Source organism: Sceloporus occidentalis, unplaced genomic scaffold, assembly GCF_023333645.1.
Source record: "Sceloporus occidentalis isolate IW3139 unplaced genomic scaffold, rSceOcc1.0.p SCAF_1, whole genome shotgun sequence".
NCBI classification, from domain to species: domain Eukaryota; kingdom Metazoa; phylum Chordata; class Lepidosauria; order Squamata; family Phrynosomatidae; genus Sceloporus; species Sceloporus occidentalis.
In genome coordinates this window covers 289159816-289186924 of record NW_028316981.1, presented here as the reverse complement: position 1 = coordinate 289186924, position 27109 = coordinate 289159816, and the positions used below count along the sequence as shown (strand labels likewise).

The 27109-nt window shown below is 38.8% G+C and overlaps 2 protein-coding genes across 3 annotated transcripts in view; one reads left to right on the top strand and one right to left on the bottom strand.

Annotated features, from left to right (window-relative positions):
• ITGA2 (integrin subunit alpha 2) overlaps positions 1-10057 on the top strand; it is a 77733-nt gene extending 67676 nt beyond the window's left edge. Inside the window, exons 23-30 of the mRNA XM_089486165.1 lie at positions 1178-1261; positions 2351-2453; positions 3819-3929; positions 4071-4175; positions 5265-5378; positions 5912-6001; positions 8212-8328; positions 9731-10057. Coding sequence (XP_089342291.1) covers positions 1178-1261; positions 2351-2453; positions 3819-3929; positions 4071-4175; positions 5265-5378; positions 5912-6001; positions 8212-8328; positions 9731-9814 — 808 coding nt within the window. The 3' untranslated portion in view covers positions 9815-10057. The remainder of the gene's footprint in view (positions 1-1177; positions 1262-2350; positions 2454-3818; positions 3930-4070; positions 4176-5264; positions 5379-5911; positions 6002-8211; positions 8329-9730) is intronic.
• Positions 10058-16488: 6431 nt separating this feature from the next.
• LOC149324050 (molybdopterin synthase catalytic subunit-like) lies at positions 16489-26230 on the bottom strand. 2 transcript variants are annotated; one of them, XR_016277779.1, is made up of 5 exons: positions 26110-26230; positions 22702-22855; positions 21640-21763; positions 18036-19127; positions 16489-16996 (listed from the first exon to the last, which is right to left on the bottom strand). XR_016277779.1 is itself a non-coding variant. In XM_089495728.1 (4 exons), exons 1-4 carry the CDS (start codon positions 26228-26230, stop codon positions 19059-19061), a joined length of 468 nt encoding a protein of 155 aa, XP_089351854.1. In that variant the 3' UTR covers positions 17955-19058. The 2 variants fall into 2 exon arrangements, 1 of the variants encoding a protein (XP_089351854.1); XM_089495728.1 differs by lacking the exon at positions 16489-16996 and having other exon boundaries at positions 17955-19127.
• Positions 26231-27109: the final 879 nt, after the last annotated feature.

The following is a 27109-nucleotide window of genomic DNA, read 5'->3' as shown; positions in this document are numbered from 1 at the left end:
TTTATTGAATGGGTGCAGTGTCTGCACACTGCACTAATTGTACTGACAGAATAGCCCAAATAAAATTATATAAAACAATAATAATCACAATAACATCAAGTATATAATAATATAAAATAATAACATCGAATGCAGCATTTATGAAACAAATTTGGTTATCACTGAAAACTGACTGGAGCATAAGAATCTTTAGAGTTCTTCCAAAAACCAGTGAAAGAGAGGCCATATATATCTTTCCGGGAAGAGAGTCCCAAAGAGACAAAGCTATTGCAAGAAAGGTTTTTTTCCTGATACCTATCAGCCTAATAGTTATTGATGAAAAAATAAAACGCAGAACCTCAGAAGCATATTGCAAGGTTTGGGTGGTTTGATGAGTGTTCAAGCAGCCCTTCAGAGAAGCTGGTCCCAACAGCTTAGGTCTTTCAAAGCTAAAAGCAGCTGCTTCAACTAGGCTTGAAGCAGATAAGCAGCTACTTTGACTGATGCAGAATAAATATAGTGTGATCAGAACATTACACTCTTACCAGCCATTCTTGCTGCTGCTTTCTTCACTATCTGCAAAGGGATTTTAATGTTGTGGCAGAACAGCATTTGAAAGTGATGTGCTTTTATCTTGTAAGTTTTGAATTATATTTTAAATGTGTTTTATTATGTGCTTTTAACAAAACTATTGTTTAATTATTTTGAACTTCTGTAATATGACATTTTAGCTATTTATTTTTTAAAAAAAATTATTATAAGTCACTTTGGGTTCCATGGCAGAAAAAGATCTGGGAATAAATTAATTAAATAAATAATAAATACAAAAGGGAGTCCCCACCGTAGCATGTTACAATTATCCCACCTGGAGTAATATAACCAAACACATGTGAAGCAATCTTCATTTTCTCTAAATAAGGCCTTAGCTGCAAACCAGCCAAAGCTGAAAATACATTCCTGGCGGCTGCTGATTTCTGTATTTCCATAGCGTCTAGGAATCCTCAATATCTAGCTCCCTATTCTTTTAGAGAGGATGCACTCTAGTGGCAGTCTTCTCTGGATTAAGTTGCTTGTATTTTTTCATTACCCTAAAGATGCCCCCAGAAAAAAAAAACTGTTCCTGGACACTGAATGGTATCAAGCTATGTTTATAAATAAGGGTGTTTCATAAAAACATTTTACATATGCAATTCTTTAGTGCAAGTAATGAAGAGGATGATACAAACAACCAGGTCAACCTGACAGTCCGTCTTCGATATGATGCAGAACTCCACTTAACAAGGTAATTCTAAATTAACTAGCAGTGCTTATGGAAATTTTCTTGGTGTTTAGCATATCTCTACAAATTTGTGGTCAGTAAAAGCAAAAGCATGACTTACAAGACCTAAATATCCTTAAAGCACCAGATCCTGTCTGATCTCAGAAAGTAATCATGTGATCCAACAGAAAAAGACTATCACACGGGGGGGCGGGGGCGGAATTTACTAACGGATGATGACAGAAAGAATTGTCAAATATCCGTTAAAAGGTATTATGCCCTTACAACAGAAGTACTTAGCTTATAAATTTGCATATACATAAGTACATATGTATATATTTTTCTTTTCCTTCTCATATATTAATTTGTACGGCTTTATATATTTGTATGCCATGCAAAGTTAAAATAAAATTAAAAATTAAAAAAAAAAGAAGGTAAGTTAGGTCAGCCTTGGTTAGTACTTGAATGGCACACCACCAAGGAATATCAGGTGCTGTAGGGTACATTCAGAGGAAGGAATTGGCAAACCCACCTCTGAATATTCTTTGTCTAAGAAAACCCTATGAAATTCACGGGATCACCATGAGTTTACAGCTGACTTGAAGGCACATAGACACAGAGAAAAGCATGACTCATCAGTGAAGCAGAAATCTCAAGAATAATCCACATATGTGTTTTTCCTGAAATTTTAATACTAATTCTAGAATGCTTATATTATATTGAGAAGTGAATACATGTAGACACTTGTATCATGCTAATAGCACACCAAATATCTGACCTTTGCTGAGAAGTGAATACATGTAGACACTTGTATCATGCTAATAGCACACCAAATGTCTGACATTTGCTGGTATTTCTTGTGCAATCAGTATCTCGTATTATCATAGAAATGTTGAGAACTCCAGATGGTTTTCGTGAATGTCCAAAAACTCTGAGATATTTTATTTATTTTGGTGCATTTATTCAGTTCATTTTGGATTATCAGCATTACTGTTTTTAAAAGTAAACCTACATGTTACTACTTTTTTCTAAAATACAGTTTTTACTTCAGTCACTCAAGTCAGTAGAGAAAATGAAAAGAAAGTGTTCATAATATAATATTTTCCTGTTCAGGTTTACTAGTATGAATCTCTATGAAGTATATTCAGATCATTATGTTCCTTCTGTGGTGAACAATTTTGATGAAATTGGACCTGCATTCAATTTTTCTGTTAAGGTCAGTAAACATATGCTCAGTGTGCATATGACTTAAAAACTATCATGTTTTATGTTTCATACTAAAACATATTGAGCTAAACACTGTCAGGACTGGATTAAATTGGGCTATACAAAGTATACAAGTTCCCATGGTTCCCTGAATAACTGACCCATGGATGTGGTGGCACATGGGGCAATGAAGAAGCATACCTTCAAGGTCAGAACTGCCTCATCTGCTCTAGAGGGATGTCACTTGCTCTGTGTTTATTATGAGTCATATGGCACATTGACTGTAATGTGCTGCACTAGTGATTTTCGGTGGCCTCTATCCTATTTATGTTACTTCATTACTTAAAATTCATACCTAGCTTTTAGTCTGTATGTCCTCTGTCCTAGTCTGAAACATTATTATCAGTTTATTATCTCTTTGAACTACAGTCGCCCTTACATTTTCGCAGACTTGGAGTCTGCATCCTTCACCCATTTGTGGGTGGCAAACAAAGGGGGACAAAATGGGGCACATGCTGCCATTCAAGCCAATGGGGCTTGAATACTGGCAATTTTCCATTTTTGTGGGGGTGGGTGGGTCCGGAACTGATCCCCTGCAAAATCAAAGGGGCAACTGTATTTGGAAATAAAATTTACAGTAGGGTAGCTGTGTCAATGCAAAACCAATACAGAGTACTGTGATATTATAATCCATGGACACTCCAGCTATAATAAATTTGTTAGTTTATGGTGTCACATGTAACATGTGGTTGTTCTTCCTGAACTATAGACTGCAGTCCTTCCAATATTAAACAGATTTGGTTCTTTAGATACACCAATGCAAAAATGAAAAAGTTTGTTCATATTAGTACAAATCCAGTTTGTCCCTCACACTGAGTAATAATTTTTTTTAATATGTCAATATGAAATAGCTACCATCGGTTTGTCAAGGGCAACACATATGCATGAAGAACAAAAATGGCATTGTTCTTCATGCATATGTGTATGTACATTACGTTCACAGATCTAAAATATGTGGGAGCTTTGACCAGTTCTTTCTTTGATTTCCAAGCCTTGAGAAAAATAATGTCCATACATCCTTAAAGATGCACATTAATTCTGAGGATGAGAGCCTTGCATTATTTGAAAGGAATGTTAAAACAGTAAAGAACACAGGCTCTGTTCTAAAGTTTGTATAATCTACTGTGCCATGCTTGTACTTGCACAGATTTGAAACAAGCACAAATTCCATTCATAAACACAAAGACTTATTAGCTGCAGCTAAATATATACACTTGTTTACTGTCAAGTGCTAACAGAGGGCAAGTGCAACTTAAGTCATTATCTGCTAGCATTATTTCCCCACTGATTGTCCGCGTAATTGTTTATTTTTCAGGTCACAAGAGGAAGTATTCCAGTCAATATGGCATCTTTAAAAATCCATATTCCAAAGCAGAGTGAAGGGAACAATCCATTGATGTATGTGACTGCAGTGCACACCAGTCAGGTAAAACAATGTTTGTTTGTTTTTTAATAAAGGTTTATAGCACAATAGTGAAGACAGCATGAATACAAAAACACCATAGAAAGACTAACAATGATGATGCAGGCCCTCTGTTCCACGTATGAATTTGCATATTCTTTCCAGGGTGGTGACCTCAGGTGTGAAGCACAGATAAATCCATATAATATAGGACAACAAAGTTATGCAGTGTCATTTAGAAAAGAAAACTTCAAAGCTTTGGAAGAACTGGTGAGTTAATTTTATGACTGCTGTTGATTAATATTGACAACATAGGCCAATACAGTTCACAATTCATTTTTGTGTTTGTAACAGTTAATGAAACATGGACAAATGCAAAAGCATAGCTAAACTTGAAAGCTAGAATGTGTTATGTACCAAGTGAAATAGAAAGAAATCCATGCATAGGCATAATGAATGTTCAGTGCATTCATTCATTCATTCATTCATTCATTGAATACTAAGTCTATTCATTCCTTATAGAAAACAGTAAAATAAAATGCAGAAATTCCAAACAAAACAGAACAGGTAAAAAGATATACTGATACAATAAAATATGGGCGCTGCCTTGGGTCCTGTGCAAAAAAAATATATGAAGTTGCTGTGTGCCTTCAAATCATTCACAATGTATGGTGAACTTATGACCTGAGATCTTATCATGGTCTTTATTGGCAAGATTTATTGAGAAGAGTTTGCCATTGCCTTTGCCTTCTTTTGAGACTGAGAGAGTATAATGTGCCCAAGGTCATCACCTAGATTTTTATTGGGGATTTGAATCTAGGTCTCCAGTAATCCTGGTACAACATTCAAACTACTATACCAAACTGACAAGGAGAAAGGCATGATATAAATGTATTAAATAAAATAAATAAAATCAGTGTGGGATTAATCACTGTGTTGTATAGTTTTAAATATTTTTATAGAAGGCTAATAATAGTGGAGCCACCCCTGAACTCATTGACAATAGAGTTCTACATATGGATATCTCCAGGAGAGGGTCTTATCTTTCTACAGGAGGTGGGACACATAATATGGCCATACCAGGATTGAATAAATGAGCTAATCTGGGATTCTGGGATTATTTTTATCATGGGCTAGAGTTGGATTTAGCAGAAAGACAGACACACAAATCTACATACTTTCCCTTCTGGGAAAGAGCCTTCTGTGATGATACAGATTTATGTGGAATTATTAAAAAAACTTCAGTGAAATACAGTGAATGCCTAAATTGTATGAAAGATATGAATTGCTGTTCTGCCACATTTGAAAGTAATAATATTTAATAACAATGCTATATTATATTTTCTCCTTATATGAAAGAACTGCAAGAATGTCAAATGTGATACAATTATGTGCAAGTTAAAAGATATCATTCTGAAGGGTGAATATTACGTTAATGTTTCTGCCAGAATCTGGAATGGAACATTTGCAGCTGTAAGTAACATCTGTGTTTTAATAACTTACCAGACCCTATATATTTTGTATTTTATATATTTATGAGACTAAGCATGTCCACATGATTCTGTGTAGATCTGAAGCCACTTCAGAAGATCTAGCATAGATTATAAAAGAATCTTCTAAATCATGGGTAGGAATAGTGCAGTCTCCAGATGGTGCAAATCCCATCAGCCCCATGCAGCATAGCCAATTGTGAGGAATAGTAAGAACTGCAGTCTAACAACATGTGGAGAGCCACAATTTCCCACCCCTGATCTAAATATAATCATACCCATGTTTAGACTAAAACAAACTGAGTAAACATCATCCCTAGTTAGAATAGTAGCCAAAGATGGAATAATTAGCACAATGGCCTCTTCATAAAAAGATCTGAAAAATTATTAAGCAAGCTATTTGTATTGGTCACACTATATGGTTTCTTTTAAATGGACTAAAAACTCTAAATAATTTTATGTACTTTGAAAATCATATAATTTTTAATTGTAGTGTGCTATGTTTTTGTACTGCAGTCAAGGTTCCAGAGAATACAGCTATCTGCATTTGCAGAAATTGATGCCCATAACTCAGATCTGTTTGTGACTGGAGAAAACAGTTTACCAGTGAGTATACCTATTTTGTATTTCCAGTCTTGTTATGCTGTTTTATGCTAATGAAAAGCATATGGCTTAACACAAAATTGGTGTCTTGTTCTTATTTAAATGTTACATTATTACTGACTTTTATAAACTATCTTGTGAGTTTTAAGATGACTGGAAATTTAGCAGTTTTAATTGCAAATGCTAGCATGAACTTTTATTTAACATGTATTATCATGTACCTAGAAAGGAACTTAAAACTATGTATAAAACTCTTGTTGTTTAAATCATTTAGTACAAAAAAATGGATTGTTGTGTTGATTTGATCAAAAAGTATAATAAATTATAGACTAACAAACTGTGGAAAAAGAGAGTAGCTGTAGCTTTTTTTAGATGATCTGGCTGCAGGGCTACTGCTGTAGTGGAAAACAAAAGATGTGAGTTTAAGTCTCACTCTTGAAAGACTTTGAGGGGACTCCTACAAGATGAAACATATTTACAGACTGCAGTTTATAGGTCAGGTTTAGTACACCTGTGGAAATGCTTCCCCATTCCCTCAGATCTGCCAGGAAAGCTCTAGTCTGTGAAATGCCCTTGGGAACTGTGGTTGTCAAGATAAGCCTATTATCCATCTATTTGGATTAAAATGGAGATGAATTGCTGAGAGGCATAGACAGTGGGCCCTTGGTATCCACTAGGCACTGCTTCCAGGACCTCTCTTGATGCCAAAATCCATGGATGCTCAAGCCCCATTACATACAGTGATGTAGTAAAATGGGACAACCTCTTTCTCCACTGTGCTGAGGCTTGTGTCCCTGAATCCTGGTTTTTCCAGTGGAAAGCAATGGAAACATTTTCCCTTGCTTTGCATGTTGTTAACTGCTGTCAAGCTCACTTCAATTTATAGCATCCCTATGAATGAGAGATCTCCAGTGCTGTCACCAACAGTCTCAGGGCGATGGCTTTCTTAATTGAGTCTATCCATTTCTAATGTATTCATCCTCTTTTCCTACTGCCTTTTACCTTGCCTAGCATCACTGTCTTATCAAGATATGTCCAAAGTACAACAGTCTCAGTTTAGTCATCTTGGCTTCTAGGGAGAGTTCAGGTTTCATTTTCTCTCTAGGACCCATTGATTTGCTTTGAATAGGCATTTTTGACAAGCTGTTGAATCCAATTCCATCCACCCATGAGATTCAACGGCTCCAAGAGCTGCAGAAGATACTCAGCTCCAGTTTCCCTGAGGTCAGCCATTCAAAGCCACCACTATACAAAAGGAACAGAAAGGCAAACAGTATGGAAGTGTGAATGATTTAAAAAATACACCAAAACTCATGTGATCTTACTTATTAATATGTTCAAGGAAATTGTAAAAAAAAAAAATCATTTTCATCAAATTAAATTTTCCCCGTTAGTCAACCATTTGAGAAGTGTAGTGTTAAAGTTTTATCTGCGAAAATCATTATTTCATTTTGTTACAACATATGTGGGAAATAGCCATAGTAAAATCTATGCATAGATCCACACCCAAACCCAGGCAATGATGATAATAAAAAAGATTTCCAGCAATAAAATTTTAATTATTCAAGTTCTGTCAAGGTGCAGTTGCCAGCGTCCTGAAATTAAATTGCATCAGACTACTAAATTGCATTTAATTGTACCTCTTTACATGTTTTTCATTTAAAAGAAAGTTAATCCAGGTTTTTGAAACTCATTTTGAATGCTTAGAGATTTTGAAAATTCTAAATGCATTTAGAAGCCAACAAGAACATCTGCATTTATCATCAGACTGATTCCATAAAAAGTACCAAGCAGGAGGTAGAGAAAATCCTGCAGAATATTGCACTCATCCATTTCTGCAAATAAGAACAGGCAAACACTTATCCTAGGATTTCTGAGTCCAAGGCAGTAACGAGCAATCTTTGCAGAATCGGCCTCATTTAGATTCCACCTAGGTTTTTGAGGCTCTTACCAGTGGGAGATGAAAAATGTCATCTATTTGTTCTGTACCAGCATGTTTTCAAAATTTGTACAGAATTTAGTATAAATCACTTTTAAACTGAATGAACAGCATGTATTTACTATTTAAAGTACACAGATTTGTGATGTTATTAATTTTCTCAGAGCACAACTTTGTAAAATTGGACTATTCCATACTGAGCAAATGCCTTTTGGAAAGGCACTACTGTACCTTTTGTACTAACTGTGGTCCATTTGGGTTTTTTCCTCCCCAGATTTCAGTCACAATAATAAATCCTGATGAGAAAGCAGAAGTGCCAATTGGAGTTGTGATAGGAAGTGTATTAGTGGGTCTCCTCTTGCTAGTAGGTCTAATTGCTGCTTTATGGAAAGTAAGTAAACACTTTTAAAATGTTTAGAAATTAATTAAATGATATATTCCCACATGTATTCATAAGCAGTGTTCTTGAATCACTGGCCGAGATCCTGTATCGTCAGACATAGCTATGTTGACAGAGCTCTGTCTTTATAGTTATTTCTGCTGATCTCTGCCCAAACCCCCAACCTAATTGTTTCTGCAGATCTGCAGATGGGGAAACGGGGAAATGCTGAATGCAGTATTCTCTCAGTTCTGGGGCATCTCGAGACAAGCAGCTGGAGAGACCCTTTCAGGGTCCTGCCACAACTGCTTGTCCCAAAGCACCCTGCAACCAGGGGAAGAGCTGCAGTCATCATTCCCCAGTGCTCTGGTCTGTAGCGCCTTAGAAACCTTTCCATTGGGGCAATAGTTGCCTTAAGAGGTAAGTTTTTGTGCTTAGGTACAGTCATTAACTACTGTAAATGTGGGTCCTGAAAGTTATGAAATATCAGTCCAGTATATATGGTATATGTGTGTGTGTTCAAGTCTCCTATCTACTTACGGTGACCCCATGAATTTCAAGAAATACTCAGCTCCTCATTATTACAGATGGTTTTGTCAGTTCCTTCCTCTGAAATATAGTTTACAACACCTGGTATTCATTGACAGTCTCCCATCCAAGTGCTGACCAGAAATTATCCTGCCTTAGCATTCAAGATCAGATGGGATCTGGTGCCTTTATGGTGTTTAGGCTCAGGTCCAGCTTATGCCTTCATAAATATTTAACAGGATGCTAACCACAATTTTTAAAATGTTGAACCAACACTCCCCCAACCCCAATAATATACATACATTTAATATAGGTACATTTAGAATCAACATGATTATATTTTAAGATTTTTGTTTAAGTATTCACAGGCGAAAAAATGACATATTTTTGGAGATATGAATCTTATTAGCACTGATTATGTTATAGCAATGGAGCCCCTACCTATCTAACACAGCAACCAGGAGACTGGAGTTTTTTTCAGATAGCCATGGTTGAACTATGGCTAGTCTTACTTAGGAAAACGAGCTGGAATCAGCACCTATGATACTATAATTAAGACTAACTACAGTCTTCTCTGTTTTAACATAATAACAAACTAGTTAAAAATGGAAGCAAAAAGCTTCTAGTCTCTTCATAAAAGAGGTTTAATACTGTTTAGCAGTGCCTTGAGGCACATAATGAAGTGCTGTATCTGAATACAGCATATGTAGGCATATGCAGAGAAGTGTAAATGTTTTAACAACCAAGTGTGGAAACTGGGCTTAGGTAGCATGTAATATATACACATACCCACAAGTAAACTCACATACATGTACAGTACACACACGCATGCGCGCACACACAATTCCAGAATATTTACTATCTATTACCTCTTTTAATCTAACAGCTTGGTTTCTTCAAGAGGAAGTATGAAAAAATGGGGAAGGATGTGGAAGATGTAGATGAAATTATGGAACTCACTAAGGACTGAGATTGAACATAGCACTTACTGTACTGTGTCTACCAACCCTCTGAGCCACAAGCGATGCTTGCAGTCACACTGGTTCAACTACACTAAGTGCCTTACAGATTATTATGCTGTTTCACACTTTTTTCTTTTTTTTAATGAAAATGTCTTATGTGTTTTATAGATGAAAATATTTTTACATGTACTATTTTATTTTAGTAATAACTGCTGGTCGGTTTGGGGTTTTGTTTAAAAGAGTTTAAAGTATATTGTGTTGCTGTGCGATTTTGTATTGTATTATTTTTTATAGACAAGAAGTACAAAACATGTGGGCTCCCCCAGATGCCATAGCACATGATTTTTCGCACATCGGCTATGCAAGCTGAGGTGGATGACAATTGCAATTGAACTATATCTGGCAAGCCACATGTCCTGCACCCATACAACAGACTCTCTGAATTAATAGAATCAACAATTCTAATCAGTGCCAGAAATATTACTCTGTTTACTGCCATTGATAAGCAGCCAGTTTCGGATAGAAGGTCTTTACTGAACATTGACACATACATCATTTATTTTAATTTGCAGTCTACTGTTCAAATAATTCTTTGAAGTATACAAAGGTTTGCGTGTGTCCAACACCACCAGCATTAGCACAGTCATTGCCTTTATCATTCTGAATTGGTTTTTTTGAAGTTCCTTATAATTTAAAACAGAGATGGACAACTGCAGCTCTCCAGATGACTTTGCACTGTATCTTTCATAATCTCTCACCATTGACTATGCTGGCTAGGGTTCATGGGAGTTGAAGCTCAAAGACAACTGGAGAATCATAGCTGCCCAGTTTTAAGACACAGTGTGTCATTATAGATTTTATTCAGACAGGACTGTGATGAGAGGAATTTTGGTCATCACAGTACCTGAGATGGTTATTTTTTCCATTGTGTCTGTCAATCATGTGTTTTCCCACCATATAATTCTAATCATAGAAGCGGGAAGTGCATTCTGTTCCACTTCTGAGACTTGTGTATCTGCATACTCAGCAACAGGCAATCAGATATTTGGCAGGCAGCCACTAACCGTCCCATTGGAGATGGCAAGGTGCTACATAGATCAGCCCAAGTTGTTGTTTAGTTTGAGGTTGGAGGATGAGTCCCTGGCATTACCCAAGAATAACTGGGTGAAACATGAGATCAGACTTCGGTTGTAAAGGTCTCAGAAGCTATAGGAAAAAAAGTCTTAAGGATGCAGTACAATGTAGGGAAAGGGAGTGAGAGGCCTTTGCATACAGTAAGACTATAATGCCCATCATTCCTCACCATTGGCTATGCTGGTTAGGGTAAATGGAACACCTGGAGGACTGCATATTCCTAGAATATACTTACTCCTTGCCTTTAGGGATGGAAACCTCAAAGAACTCATACTGTTAGTGACTAGTTCAAAAGTGTATGACTTATAATTACACATAAAATGTGCAATGGCAATTCAGATGTTGGTGCCAGCAGGGAGTTCAGGCTGGCACCTGATCATAATCTAGTATTATAATCTTCTATTCTGATGTAGGTGTGTGGTTGTAATTGCAGCACAAAATGTGACATTACAGATTTGTACAAACACTTTGTACAAATCAACCGATGACTCAATTCGTGGTGACACACATATAATATTTAATAATATTGATTTACTTATACCCCGCTCTTCAGCCAAAAGGCTATCGGAGCGGCTTACAAATTGTTAATTAGACATTTCCCTGCCCTCAGGCTTACAATCTAAAGAGACAAAAGGAGAAGGGAATGGCAGTGGGGAAGGGGAAAAGTCCAGCAGATCTTCTCTCCCTCTGAGGCCTGGGCCAGGGCAGATGGACTGGAGGGAGGGCCCTTCTTCTTACTCTGATTAGGACTGATTAGGGAAGGCATTGGGCCTACCTTTCTCTCCCTCAGAGGCCAGGATGGAGTCAGATGCCTTCTGGGAGGGCTCAGTTCCTTTAGGGAGGCCTGGTGGCATTGGGATATATTCAGAGATATACTGAATATATCTCTGGCTGGATGGTATTAATTGTGTATGGATTGTGTCCGCTGTTCCTCAGTAAAGAAGGACAATTGTATAGTTATGGCTGCTTTGCTGGATGAGTAATCACACTGCTTGTTTTCATGCATTCATTTTTATTTTTTCTTTGAGCCCCACATAGTTCATATACACTATCTGTTAAGTCATGGTAGGGAGATTGTGGCAGAAGAGTCAATAATTCCAATTATCTTCTGGGAAATGGTGTCCTTTTTTCTTCACTACTTCTCATTGAAGCCAGTGGGGAGGAGGGTTTGCTACTCTCATCATTCAGCTCCTGTATCTGGGGCCATGTTGTGGGAACAAGGGTATTTAGCATCCTGGGAACCCTCAGCCATCCTCAGTATGTCCTGCCATCTGCCCTGTTTTCAGCACTATCAAGATAGGAACCAAGGAAGGTCTCCTACAGTCTAGAGTGGAACTTGGTGTGTGCCTGCCTCTCCCACTGCATCCTCTGTCCCCTGGAGAATCCTCCAAAAGAGTGTAAGACTGCAGTGTTAAAAACAATTATGAAATAAAAAAAACTTGAAAACTCAGGGGCTAAACAGATGGCGAGTAAGAAGAGGCTTGCTGCTGCCCCTTTGCTTGCCAGGTTGGGGCCACGGCAACCGCACACCCCAACCCAGCCTTTTCCCAGCACAAAAAAGAACGGCAGAAAGCTGCTCCCTTTTGCTCCAGGGAAAGGGTGCCTTTGCTGCTGCAGCAGTGTTTTTTCAGCATTTCTTCAGTGCAGTGTGTGTAAGCACTGTGCTGCCAAAATGCCATGGATCCACAACACATGCAGTCAGCTCTGTGGCTTCCCAGCAGACTGGGGGCATGCTACTGTTTAAACGGCACACCCCTAGTCCGCCATGAAGCCGGCTCTTTTTTGATCATCTGTTTCACCCTCAGACTCACAGGGTAAATAAATTCAGTGTAATGTTTTTTCCTGCTCACAAAAGTCTTACTTAGGAGACTAAGGGTGCAGCTACATTGTAGTAATAGTGTAGTTTGAGCGCACTTTAATAATTTTAAGTGAAATAGTTCCAATCTATGGATTTCTGGTTTTATAAGGTCTATAGCTTTCTCTGCCAAAGACTGCTGGTTACTCACAAAACTACATATCCCAGTCAACATATAGAGTAGCCTGTTGCTACCCGTGCATAGCTCTATTGGGGACTTATTCTGGAAATATTGGGGCTATTATGATGTGAAGTGAAATAATATGTGTAGGATAAAGACTTATTTGTTGGTTATGAAGTGAACCGCTTGCTGCATGTGGAAAACAGTATCAGAGCCACTGGAGTGTCTATAGGACTAGAGGATCAACTGATTGATTCCACATGAAGTGAATATTACACCCGTCTCCACCCTGGACTATTAAGATCTGTGGATTTCATATATTCAGCTGAGCCACTTTATCCTTTAGAGAGTAAATGACTCAGTAATCAGCCATTTAACAGTCACTGGTGTTTTTATTGCACTTTTCAGGTAGCACAAATGTAGTCTAATGACAAATTGGATGTTTTTCACATAGGTTTTGTAATATGCACACTTTTTGATAATTAAAAATGCCATTTGATACCACACGATACCATAAGGCATTGGGTTTAATAGAATCTTTCTAATCAGAACTGCAAAAGCAATGAAATTCAGCTATTCACTAAAATAAAGGGAGTAGACCGGGATTGTTTTGACTGTCTCCTATACAGATTCTGCTATCTCACATTTAAATTCTACATTTATTTACATTACCTTAATCTGATCAGTTACATAAAAATAGTTATACAGTACAACATTTGATTATACTTGCCCGTAATTAACACAAGCTTGGGCATGCTTTAGATTCAGCATTTGGAATGGAGACATCTTTAAGACTGGTTAATGACAAAACTACTCTCACAGCTACCCCAGACTTGGCAGCATTTACTATAACTGGAAAGCTAGGAATTTGGGCTTCAGGGTTGAGGCATTTGAGCAAATACACTTAAATGGCATTTGTGTTTATTTTAAAAAATGTTTTATAGACCTTCATCTTGTGCAGAAAACCACAATGCCAAGAAAAAACGAATTCTTTTCTATGGCAGTAGCAGAAAATGAAGAATTCTGGGGCTACAATCATATGAATACATGAATTTTCTAAACAAATTCCATTGAAAACATTGAACATTCCATTGAACACCCATTCGGACTGTAATACATGTCTGCAATGCTGGAAGATGCCTGTAATCCAACCTGCCAGAAAGCCTGTTTTTATTAAATATATTGTTCCACTAACAATTCAACATACAAGGGAACTCAGGACAATTTTCTTAAATATGCCATTGGTGTTATTAATTTGCACAGGGGAGATTTTACTAGTTGGCTGCAAAACTACAAAGCTTTCTTCAGTATTGGGCAAGTAACCAGAAAGCTAACATGAATACAAACCAAACCCTCTACATTTCAACCCAATGGGATTTTGTGCACATACTACAATTAAAATGCATGCATTTCCACCTCACCTTCTGTGTACATTTTACAGTCTTTAAATAAGATGTACAGATTGCTCCATTTCAATAGAGTATGTTGTGCTCTCTCTATATGTATATTTTGCACTTTGTTCCAGAAAAACTGATGATGAAGTGAGTGTGTTTAAGTAAAAATGGATCTGATGGATTAAATTTGAAATAACCCCTGTGCATTTTTATTGCAAAATTCGATTTGCTACATACCTATCTGGTACAGAAAAACCCTACACTTAATTGCAACCACTTATGGTTGACTTGTGCGCTCTTCATTTTTGCTGAGACTGTAAGGAGTCAACATAAGATGGTAAGTAAAGATGCTACACATCTGAAAACATATTTGTTATACATTTTTCCAGTTGAACATCGTCTTTACACATCAAGAAAATACACTATTGTTTGAGTTGTCATGGAATCAAGCACCATTCATAGTTTAACTATGGAAGCTTTTCAAAATCTGCACAACTCTGCATTTTTAGTACGTACAGAAGGCATGTATTTTACCCATGGGTCTCTTGATAGCATTTCCACTGACATCTACTGGCTATTTCTAGTACAGTGGTACCCCGGGTTACGAAATTAATTCGTTCCGCCGCCGCTTTCGTAACCCGGAAACTTTCGCTAGCCGAAAAGCCCATAGGCGCTAATAGCGAAAGCCGCGATTCCGTGTGAAATCGCGCCGAAAAGCACCAAATTTTTCTTCGTAACCCGAAATAACCTTCGTAACCCGGAAATGTTTTTTTCAATGGATTTTTTTCGTAACCCGGAAATTTCGTAAAGCGGCGCATTCGTATCCCGGGGTACCACTGTATTGTAGAAATAAATATTGGCTGGAATCCTATATGAGCTACTAAGTATAAAAAGTATACAAAGATTTAAGGTACTTAAGTATACTTTGTAAGCAACCTTTCCTAACCCCACCCCAAACCTGACAACTATCATTTACCCATGTTCCAGTCATAAACAATCTCCCCTGCCCATGCAGCTGATGCCTGGTAAAGTAGGTTGGAGAGGGGGAGCTATGATTGTGGCATATTGTCACAATCATGAAAAAGTAGTGATTGTGAATAAAAAAAGTTACAGATGAGTACCTCTAAGTATCTGTTTTGCATTCACAATTGCTACTTAGTCATGAATGTGACAATATTGCTACAATTATAACTCCCACTCACATTTATTTTACTAGGCATCACTGCATTTTGTTGCAGTTGTTGTTGTTGTGTGCCTCCAAGTAATTTTTTACTTATGGCAACCCTAAGGCAAGCATCATGGGACATCTTGGCAAGTGTCTTCAGAGGAGGTTGAGGAGAAGGAACTCCATTCTACTGGCAATCAGACGTTTCCATCAGGTTTTGGGGGGGACGGAATGGTGGCCAAGAAAGATTACTTACTTTGGTATACACTGAGTAGCTAATAAAAAATTCCCAGCATTACTAGTGCAGGGTTTTTTGGGGAGTGGTGGTTTTTGATTCAGGCATCAGAAACGCCCATGGAAATCTTGCAAGAAAATATGCCACTTAAGTTCAGCCCTGGTTCTTCCTGCAGTATTTTGTTCTGAATCCGAATTCAGACACTGAGCTCTGAATCCCGTATTTGCATGCACCATACCTTACAGCAGTGATTTTTAGAGCTTTTCTGTTCACAATTGCTTTAATGAAGGAATGGCTTTGCATTAGGGCAACTCATGGCTCTCGGCTTTATTTCATGCTTGAAGGGCAGGGTTTCCAGCAGAGGAGATAAAATGGAGGACAGCCAATGCCAATGCCAACAAATCACCAGTGGTGAAGAGAGGGGGAAATTCATCCACCTTGCAGTCCTTGACATAGAAAGGTAATGCCATGTAAGTCAAAACACATTATTTACAGTGGGGATGGGCTAGCCTACCTGTTTTCTGTTGGATGCAATGAAAGATTGTCAAGAAGTGCAACTTAACAGTGTGCATAATCAAAGACAGGAATGGATAGAGTCCAAAGTGGGCCTTCCTCTCACACCTTCCTTCCCACCTTGCAAACTTCAGGGAAGAAACAAACCACTCACCACAGATATGCACTAATACTCTACATGGGGTTCCTGATGCTGGACATTAGGCCAAGAGCTGAACATAGAGATAATGGATAAAGCAAAATCAGCTGTTTATAAGACTCGGGATGGGGGGGGGGGGGGAGTTTACACAGAACTTTCTAGCAATATACAATACAGATTTCTGGAGAGTCTAAGCTTTGACTCTAATAATCATATATGAATGCATAAATATACATGTAATATCTTCAGACAGTACAAAAAGCACTTCAGTTTCTTCTACTCAACAGAACATTTGTCTATCGCTTCCTCCTTAGCTGTTTCCATTATCTGAGAATATCAATCTAACCCTCTTGAAATCCACTTCTAGCTTCACTGAGGACTGCTCTATCACAATAACATGGTATCAGTGGTATGACAAAGGGAGCTGAACCATATTCAGGTCAACCTATGATTTTGGCAGCTTTCATATTCTGATGGAATTCAAAAACTCCAACCAGGTGCTGTGTAAAACCCACCACAGCCACAATGGGACAAATTGCATTGCCCTGTTCAGGAATTTTCATGCCTGGTGCCATACCAGAGCTGATGTTGGATCAAACTGCAACCTCACCTGCTGCATCAATCAGTCTTGAATCTTGTAAAAAACGAGAGAAAGAATCAGCACCTCTTAATACAGGAGAAGAAAGACCAAGATCCAGTGCAGCTACAAAAGTGAAACAAGACTATATAAAATAAACAAGAGAATGCCACACATGAATCTGTAGACACTAGTAACTAACAAATCTCACAGCAGACTAATGCGAGGATTACAATGTGTATTTACCCACCCACCCCCCCCCCCCAAAAAAAAAAAAAAAACAGGAGTCAGGAAGAATGTAAAATATCTTTACAAAATCTAATACACAGTTAAAGAGAAAACAAACTTTTAAAATTACAATGAGTTCTCAATATTAAAGTCACTGAGACTTTATAAAGAGCAACAAACACTAAAATCCTTCTAAGGAAAATATGCTTACAACAATATTAGCAATTCATGTCTTTGGAAATATAACCAATAAAGGTTATATTGGCTACTTCACTGTGGCTGGAAATGAAAACCAGGGATCTTAAAAAGAAATGATACTTATTAGCTGACATTAAGATGAAAAGTTGCAGGTGCTGCCATTAAAAAACTTGGGAAAGAGTTACTCATACTTTCAACCATAACCAAGATGATACTTCTGCAAGAACATACTAGAGCAGGAACCCAGAACTCTTATAAAAACCTTTTACTATTGTAAAGGTATACCTCAGTTAACAAAGTAGATTTTTTAAAAATTACTGCTTTAAAAGAAAATTAGGTACTAGAGGCAGTAATAATATGGGGGGGGGGGGGGGGAAGGGAGAGGTTCTTACACCACAAGAAAGAAGAGCAGTTCAACATGTTTCATCAAACCTTGTTCTTCAAAACTAGCAACATGTGAGATGAGAGATGAAACAACCAAGTCAGGTCAACCTTGCATAAGTAAGCAAAAATATTTTCAGTTTTGTTGAAATTGAAGGTTTCTTCCAAAATACGGCTAGGAGTATCATTTTCTTTCACCAGCCTCCACTTTTGTTATAACTTGTTTTTTGGTGACCAGACTTACAAATCTATGCTTTTTAACATGCTGAGAATTGGTGATGCAGGTTACCTGTTTTGTCCTTTAATCTGTTTTCCTGTTCACACCTGGTCAGTAAGGAATCCTGGAGGTAGCTGCTGTTTACTTTGCTGATTACAAGCTGGCAGACACTGCTATAGTAGGCTCACCTAGAGGAAAATTCCATTCATTCCAACCTCAGGCTCCACAGGCTAGTGGGCTTCACAGCAGCCTAGGATTTCAAGTATGTAAGGATGTGGAAATGCTAGGTTGCTCACATGCATAAATTCACATGGTCATGCTTGAACAGACAATTATTGCATTTGAGTGTAACAACAAACTACAGTTTGCCCTGATGGCAATAAGCCTAGCCCTCTTCCACAAGCAAAGAGCACTTCTGAAACTTTTGCTTCCATTTTTTTATTGATCAGCATTTATTTGTTACATAAATTCCACCAACTTTGACTATTCATAACTAAGTTCATTTAAACAAAGCCAATTTCAGCTATGGGGCTATGAAGCTGGCCTATTTCAACCACACCATAGAATTAAGCATGATTTGGGATTTAGACAACAGACTGAACTATTCCTCATGGCCATGTCAGAGAGAATTGCCCAGGTCTGAGGGAAGCTAGCATTATTTTTGTCATGACAACCATGGTCTATTGTGCTGGCTGAATGTAGCTGTTACATCATGCATAGAATTATAAAAGTTTGTTTGATCTGACAAAATTCACATAATCAGTCAAAAATTTCAAATGTTATGAAAATACTAATGATTTCATAGGAAGCCATGACAATTTTTCAGGATTCTTCACAGACTAAGCAGCTTGCATAAATCCTATCTTTGAATCCAATACAACTTTTCAAAAGTTCCAACACTAAGGCTTGAGGCTCAGTAGAACAGGAAAAAAACACAAATTAAAGTACTATGTTTCTGTACAAAATCAGGTCCTAGACAACTGCTTTGGAAACGCCTTATATTATTAAGATAACATGGAAGCGTGGCTGAAACTGAGTTGCCTTCCACCTTGTTTTGAAACAGTAGGCAGTTACAATAAAACTTTTGGCAGAATTTCATTTTTCTGTCTTGACCCAAAAACATTCCTTGTTTTTCTTCCAGGAAGAGTCATCTTCATATACCTCCTGGAAGAAAAAAAAAGGATAAGAACAATGGATAACAACTGAAGGGTTCAGCAGAGCACCCCTTTGGAGCAGCCTGCAGCCACTCCTACATGCAGCAGCCCCAATCTGGCTCCTTTCTGCGCAGTGGAAGGGGAGCACTTTCTGGTACTCCTTTTGACATGCATCATCTGACACACTGCCAAAGGAGCATCATGACACTGCCCGCCATGCAGGCACACGGCGTGATGCTGGCGTCAGGGCAGCATCGGGGTGTGCATTGTACAGACGCCACACCCCCACTCTGCTCCAAGGCAGGCGTTTAGTGCTGGTTTGTTGAGGCCCTCAGTCTAGTGGGACCCACAGTCTGCTTTCTGGGAATGTACTCATGGGAAATACAGCATTTTAGGGATTTCCTGTCCTTCCCTGTATCACAGTTCCAATCATTCAGCAAGGTCCCCAACATCACTGATTTTCAGGAGGCTGCAGGGATTGCTGTGGGTAGGGACTGAGACTACACTGATACCCTTCCCACCAGAACACAAAATACCAGCAAGACCTAATGCTCAGATTTATCAAGCCAACTGCTGTTTTGACTCACTACCACAATTGCTGTCAAAATTCAGGACAGCTGTGACAGATGACTGTGGTGTAGGTGGGTGCCTGAGTGCCCTCTTGCACCACAAAGTGTTGCCAGTCTGCAAAGCAGAGTGCTTCCTTCCCTTCCGTCTGGAAAGAAAGGCAAATCCTAAATTCAAATTATTTTGGAAGCACTACCATCATCAATTTTGGCACCATTCTTTTTCCAGCAGCTGCATGAATACCACAGGTTTCACAGGCACAGAAGCAGCAGCAGTACAGGGCAAAGGTGGCTGCAAAAATGGGCCACCTTTGTATTATCCACTCTTCTTTTAAGTTTTTCTTAACATGTGGCAAGCTTCCTTTGAAACAAAAACATCTAGGGAAGTAGCTGGATGAATAATTTGTGCATGAGACCTGGGAATGTGATGACTGAATACATAACACAGGAGATGCACACAGGCCCTGTCTTGAAAAGAAAGGCTGGAGAAAAGCTGGTGTTATGTTATAAGACTGAGGACCAGTAGAATAGGTGACAAAGCACAGAGTTTCACTGGCTCACACGCAGAAACTCTTCTTATTCACTCAGTTGCCCACACAGAGATGTTCTATTACTTCACATAAAACATATGCAGATTGAGTTTTCCTGTTCAGGAATTCCGAAATCCAAAATATTCCAAAATCCACAATTGTCCACCTAACTAGATTACCACACTACACTCTTATAATGCTGCTATTCCACTTTAACTGCTCTGGCTGTCTCCTGTTGCATTCTGGGATTTGCAGTTTAGGGAGGGTCATTTAGAATTCTCAGCCAGGGAGCTATTAGGCCTCAGAATGCAATAGGAGGCAGACATAGCAGTTAAAAGTGGAATAGCAGCACTGTAAGAGTGTAGTGCGGTAATGTGGCAAGTGGCTGAGATAGTGACATCTTTGGTTTCTGATGGTTCAATATACACAACATTTGTTTCATGCACAAAATTATCAAAAATTATTGTGTATAAAATTACCTTCAGGCTACGTGTATAAAGCGTATATGAAAAATAATTTCATGTTCAGACATGGGTTCCATCTCCAAGATATCTCATTATGTATATGCAAATATTCCAAAATAATAATAAAAAACCCTCCAAAATCCCAAACATTTCTGGTCCCAAGTGTTTTGGATAAGGGAAACTCAACCTGTACCTGGATCCACTCAGTGGCTGCAATTGTGTTCACTGGTTGCGCAATGCCAGTGTAGATGTTACTGCATTGTATTGCTGCACAGCTGATCACTTTGCACTCTCCTGTTGCACAAGAGTGAATCCAACTTCCCACCCCCTCTAAAAGACTGCAAATTTGGAATTTCCGAGATAGCACAACTGTCTGCATAAACCTGAAAAGAAAGTGAACTGCAACATCTATACCTGTGTAGCATCCATGCCATCTGTGTCATGGAACATATGCCTACATAATCATTACAATACTTATATTCCCCTCTATATCAAAGGATCTCAGAACAGTATACAATAAGTGTAATTCAAACAGTAGAAAACAGCAAATCATTTTTTGAAAAAGACTAAAAAGGCTATCAAACAATTCAACAAGTTAAAAACAAGACAATTAAAAACAGTTAAAACTATTTAAATCCAAAATCATGCATTGCATGAGGTATTCACAACTGAATAATAGCATTTACACCCTCCACATCAGAATTCTGGCCAAGGAGGTACCTTTATGTGTAGGATATCTGTTCTTATTTTCAGAAGGGGCAGAAACATATGGTGTACACATGTGTCTATTTATACACAGGTCTAGTGAACATGTGTTTGTTGAACTTGTGCTGGATTCCCCTCCTAGAGTTGCCTCAAGAAACATGTTCCTCCCCAACAAACTGTCCGTGGAAAACTGACTTGGTACAAACATCACTTACTGCCCTTTTGTTTTGAAAGCAAGCATACAGAGGCACACGTACCTTTTTCCAGATAGGCACAGTTGCTTTCAAAGTATTGATACAATACTGCACAGCATCAAGAGATTCTGTTCTGTGAGGGGAAGAGATTGCTACCATCACGCTCGCTTCACTAATGGGAACTGAACTACAGAGAAAAGTGAAAAAATGGCATTAGGTTGTTGCTTTTATCTGCATTAGCTTAATCTTGAGAGAACTAAATAAATGTTTTCTTGCTAACCACTGAATAGACATACAAAGGAAGAGAGGCCATGTTCTGCGAACCTTAAATTAAATAGAAGCTGCATGTCTCTCTGTTATTCTTTGCAAAAGTAGGATTCAGCAGGAAAACAAATTAACTAGAGACAGAGATCAAGTGCGACAATAACAACCTCATAGGACAATAATTAGATCAGAGTTGGGCAAGCCTTGTCCTCAACTCAGAATATGACAACAAATTTCTCCAAGCAGCTTAGCAGTGGTATCTGGTGGCTTCCATGTGGGGGCAGTGAATTCACTCTAGGTCTTAGTCTTAACTTCAAAGCAAGATGCTAAATGCAATACTTAAATCAGGTTCAACACCTTGGATATCTCACATGTGTGTATGTGCCTTCTAGTCGCCTGTTGACTTATGATGACCACATAATTTTCTCTTGCAAGGAATACTCAGAGGTATTCTTTCTAGTTCCTTCCTCTGAAATAGAACCTACAGCACCTGATATTTATTTGTGATTTCCCATCTAAGTACTAGCCAGGGCTGACCCTGCTTAAGTTTCAAGATCAGACAGAATCTTGTGCCTTATGGGTATTTAGGCCCTTCTAAATGCTATCACTGCAGCTTAATTCTGGACACTGCCATCTAAAAAAGTAACTTCCCAAACTCTGGGAAAGACTTCTCTGAGATCTTGGAAACCTGCTGTTACTCAGAGTTGGCAATACAATAATAGTTGACCAAACTGTTCAACCTGGAATGAGGTACTTTCCTATATACTTTCATCCCAGCAAAAGAGATTGTTCTACTTTTTTAAAAGTCAGATCTGAAATCCCACATGTCCAATAATAAAACAGTATCCTAGAGACACATACCCAAGTCTATGATGTATTGCTATATGCTTCACTGAAGGCCATTTCAACCTAATATCTATACATATTTTCTTCAATTCTGCTTCAGCCATAGGAGCATATGCTTCATATTCTAACTGTATTACTTTTCTCCCTTCAAAATTATTCCTGGTAGTGCCTGAAATGAAATAAGACATTCAGTTTGTACTTTGCATGGTAGAAAAGCTGAGACCGAAATCATTTTAAGATGTTTGTCAGAAAGCAAGTTAACAGTAGTTCCCAGACAGTAGTCACATCTTCAGATGAGGCCATGTAAATAATGGGGGGAAAACTACAACTCTGTGATTAAATATATGTTCCAGGGGAAAGACAGAGCTATAAACAGTGGGTCCTTTGTATCAGTGAGATTTGGTTCAGGGACCCATCATGGATACCAAAATCTGTGAATGCTCAAGTCCTACTGTATACAATGGTGTCATAAAATGGTAACCCTTACATCAAATGGCAAAATCAAGGTTTACTTTTGGGATTTAAAAAAAAATATTCTCAAGCCATGGATAGTTGAATCTGTGGCTGCAGAATATTTATTATTATTATTACTATTATTAATCTTAAAAGATGCAGAAAGAAGAATTTTAGAGGAAAACTGTGGTCTTGGAGGCTTCTAGAGATCATGAACCATGGAGTTGGAAGGGACCACAAGGGACATGTAATCCATGCAGGAATATACATCTAAAGCACTTTTGAAAGATGGCCATCCATCATATGTTTAAAGCTCACCAAAACATGAAGATACAATTCTCAATGGAGGAGGATAAAACTGGAGGAAGTGGGACAATTATGGGGATCTCAAAGTCTGTCCTTGGATCACACGTATGCCATGGGATTCCTATCTTTACCTCTAAGGCCCTGTCAGTGTTCTCTCAGTCTTCCCCTGGCAATATCCACCGTCAGAGCATGCATGTTCCCAGAACTATTCTACCTCTAGTTTTCAAGTAATTGTTTTCATTCTTGTGGTTTAGAAAGAGATAACTGGAATACCTAGAAGAAAGAGATAAGATTTGTCTGCCATGACTTGTTTCTCTGAAACTCATGTTGACTCTTTGTGATTATGGAAGGCAATTCCATAATCACACGGAGTCAACATGGGTTTCAGAGAAACAAGTCATGCCAGATAAATCTTCTCTCTTTCTTTGATAAAATTACCAGCTTGGTAGATGACGGGAATGCTGTGGATATAGTATATTTTGATTTCAGTAAGGCCTTTGAAAAGGTTTCCCATGACATTCTTGCCAAAAAGCTTATAAAATATGGGCTAGACAAGGTAACTGTTACATGGATTTGTAATTAGTTGACTGGCCGAACCCAAAGGGTGCTCAACAATAGCTTCTTCTCATCCTGGAGAGAGTTGGCCAGTGGGGTACCACAGGGCTCTGTCGTGGGCCTAGTGCTATTCAACATCTTTATCAATGACTTGGATGACAGAACTGGGGGCATACTTATCAAATTTGCAGATGACACCAAATTAGGAGGAACAGCTAATACTCCAGAGGACAGGATCAAAATTCAAAACGATCTGAACAGACTAGAAAAATGGGCCAAAGCTAACAAAATGAAATTCAACATGGAGAAATGTAAGAAATGTAAGGCTGAAAAATGAAACGCACAGATATAGGATGGGCGACACCTGGCTGAACGAGACTACATGTGAAAGGGATCTAGGAGTCCAAGTAGACCACAAGTTGAACATGAGTCAACAGTGTGATGTAGCAGCTAAAAAGGCCAATGTGATTTTAGGCTGCATCAATAAAAGTATAGTGTCTAGATCAAGAGAAGTAATAGTGCCACTGTATTCTGCTTTGGTCAGGCCCCACCTGGAATATTGTGTCCAGTTCTGGGCACCACAATTGAAAAGGGACATTGAGAAACTGGAGCGTGTCCAAAGGAGGGTGACTAAAATGGTGATGGGTCTGGAAACGACTTAGGGAGCTGGGGATGTTTAGCCTGGAGAAGAGAAGATTAAGAGGCAATATGATAGCCCTGTTTAAATATTTGATGTCATATTGAGGAGGGAACAAGTTTGTTTCCTGCTGTTCCAGAGAACAGGACACAGAATAATGGATGCAAGCTACAGGAAAAGAGATTCCACCTCAACATTAGGAAAAACTTCCTGACAATAAGGGCTGTCCGACAGTTGATCACATTCCCTCGGAGTGTAGTGGAGTCTCCTTCCCTGGAGGTCTTTAAACAGAGGCTGGATGGCCATCTGTTGGGGATGCTTTGATTGGGAGTTCCTGCATGGCAGAGGGTTGGACTGGATGGCCCTTGTGGTCTCTTCCAATTCTACGATTCTACGATTCTATGATTCTATGAATAAATGCTTCTTCCTTCCATTTCCACTTCATGCCATTCATTCACCTTTACTTATTTTATTCTTTATTTATTTATTTTTATCCCACCTTTCTCCAAAGTGAGACCCAAGGTGGCTAACAACACATACAGTATAAAACACATTAAAACAACAATTAAAATTGTAAATTAAAATCGTAAATATATTTTAAAAAATTACAAATATAAAATTTAAAACATACAAAGTTAAAAATAATAATCTAAAACCAACCCCCACATCTCCCAATAAAACCAAGCCTGCAAGATCTTAAAAGGCCTGTTTAAATAAAATCTCTTCGCCTGCCGGCAAAAGGCCAGCAGTCAGGGGGCCAGCCTAGTCTCCTGAGGAAGGGAGTTCCACAGGGTGGGAGCAGCCATTGAGAAGGCTCTCTCTCGTGTCCTCACCAGGTGAGCCTGGGATGGTGGTGGGACCGAGAGAAAGCCTTCTTCCTAAGGATCTTAGGGCTCTAGGTGGTTCATCTGGTCTCTCATATAGTCTGGATCTAAGCTGTGTAGGGCTTTATAGGTCATAACCAGCACTTTGAATTGTGCTCAGAAACAAACCGGTAGCCAGTGAAGCTGTTTCAATACAGGAGTTATACCAGTGATGGTGAACTGGCTCTGGTCAGCATTCTAGCATTTTGTACCTGCTGACGTTTCCGAAAAGTTTCCAAAAGCAGCCCCACATAGAGCGCGTTACAATAGTCCAAATGGAATGTAACCAAAGCATGTGTCACTGTAGCCAGATCTGACATCTCAAGGAATGGGCACAGCTGGCACACAAGTTTTAATTGTGCAAATGCACTCCTGGCCACTGCTGAAACCTGGCATCCAGACTCAGAGTGGAGTCCAGGAACATACCCAAGCTGCGAGCCTGAGATTTCAGGGGGAGTGTAACCCCACCCAGACATTCAGTGTCTTTCTGGCTGTCCCTACTGATATGCACCAAGTCTTCTTTCCCCATTTACAGTTCTATGAGACAATTTAAAAGGTCACTGAGTTTCTCTCTTATTTAGAGATTCTTGCTATCTGCATCAAACCTACCTATAAACAAAGACACAGCCCCGCAGCAAGGAGAAACCACCAGTGCTGATATTTCATCTGCTGAGAGCTTCTCATGGTTCAGTTTAATTAAGTCCTTGGGCTCATTCTCATTTTCATTCATGATGTCTTTAGAAATAACCAGAAATAACAAGCAATACAATTATTAATACAGCAAATGAGACTGTTTTCAAGATGACTGAATTCGGTATGATAAATGGTTCATACACAAAAACCATCAATACGCTCATTCCATGAATATGGCAAATTTATTTGGGAAAATGTTCATGTAAGTTTGACTAAACATAAGCATGCTTTATTCCAAAGACTGGGAGTCTGTGAACTACCAGACATTGTTGGACTACATCTCCCATCAATCTTGGCCAGCATGGCCAATGCTTATAGGCAATGGAAAGTGAGTCCATAAACATGTGAAGAGCCACAGATCCCCTGCAAATGCCTAATGTTTTTTTTTTTAAAACAATGTTAGCAACAACACTTGCCATGCAGCACACAACTGTGGGGTCATAATTCCTCAACCAGGACTTGTTATTCACAAGTACATACGCCAATATTTAGAATGGAAAATTGGTACTTACGTCCCTTTCCAGCAGAGAAGGTCTGAGCATTCTAACATTGGGTAGCTCCGCCTACTAGGCTCCTGAAGCTGGATCTGGATGGTGAGCTTGGCCCTGGGACAGCAGGTCTGGCCTGGTTGGAAGAGGAAGTCTCTGTGTTGACAAGTTGAGAATCTCTGGAAACCAAGGGTGTTTGGGCCATGCTGGGGCCACCAGGATGACCTCTGCTCTGGTCCTTCGAATCTTTGACAGTAGTTTTGTCAGTAACGGGACTGGTGGGAAGGCATATAGTAGGCCCGCCGGCCAGTGGCAGTTTAGGGAGTCGAAGTCCTCTGACCCTTCTGACTGGAATCTCGAGAAAAATCTGGGGATCTTGGCGCTGTCTGGGGAGGCAAACAGGTCCACAATTGGATGGCTGAATGTCT

What these genes read in the sequence shown, in the direction of transcription:
- LOC149324050 (XM_089495728.1), bottom strand. Translation starts at nt 26,230, where the DNA reads ATGAATGAAAATGAGAATGAGCCCAAGGACTTAATTAAACTGAACCAT. An exon ending in GCAATACATCATAGACTTGG is followed by an intron (nt 21,764 to 22,701) that starts GTATGTGTCTCT and finishes TTTTCTCTGTAG; the next exon opens with TTCAGTTCCCATTAGTGAAG. An exon ending in CTGTGCCTATCTGGAAAAAG is followed by an intron (nt 19,128 to 21,639) that starts GTACGTGTGCCT and finishes TTTTTCTTCCAG; the next exon opens with GAGGTATATGAAGATGACTC.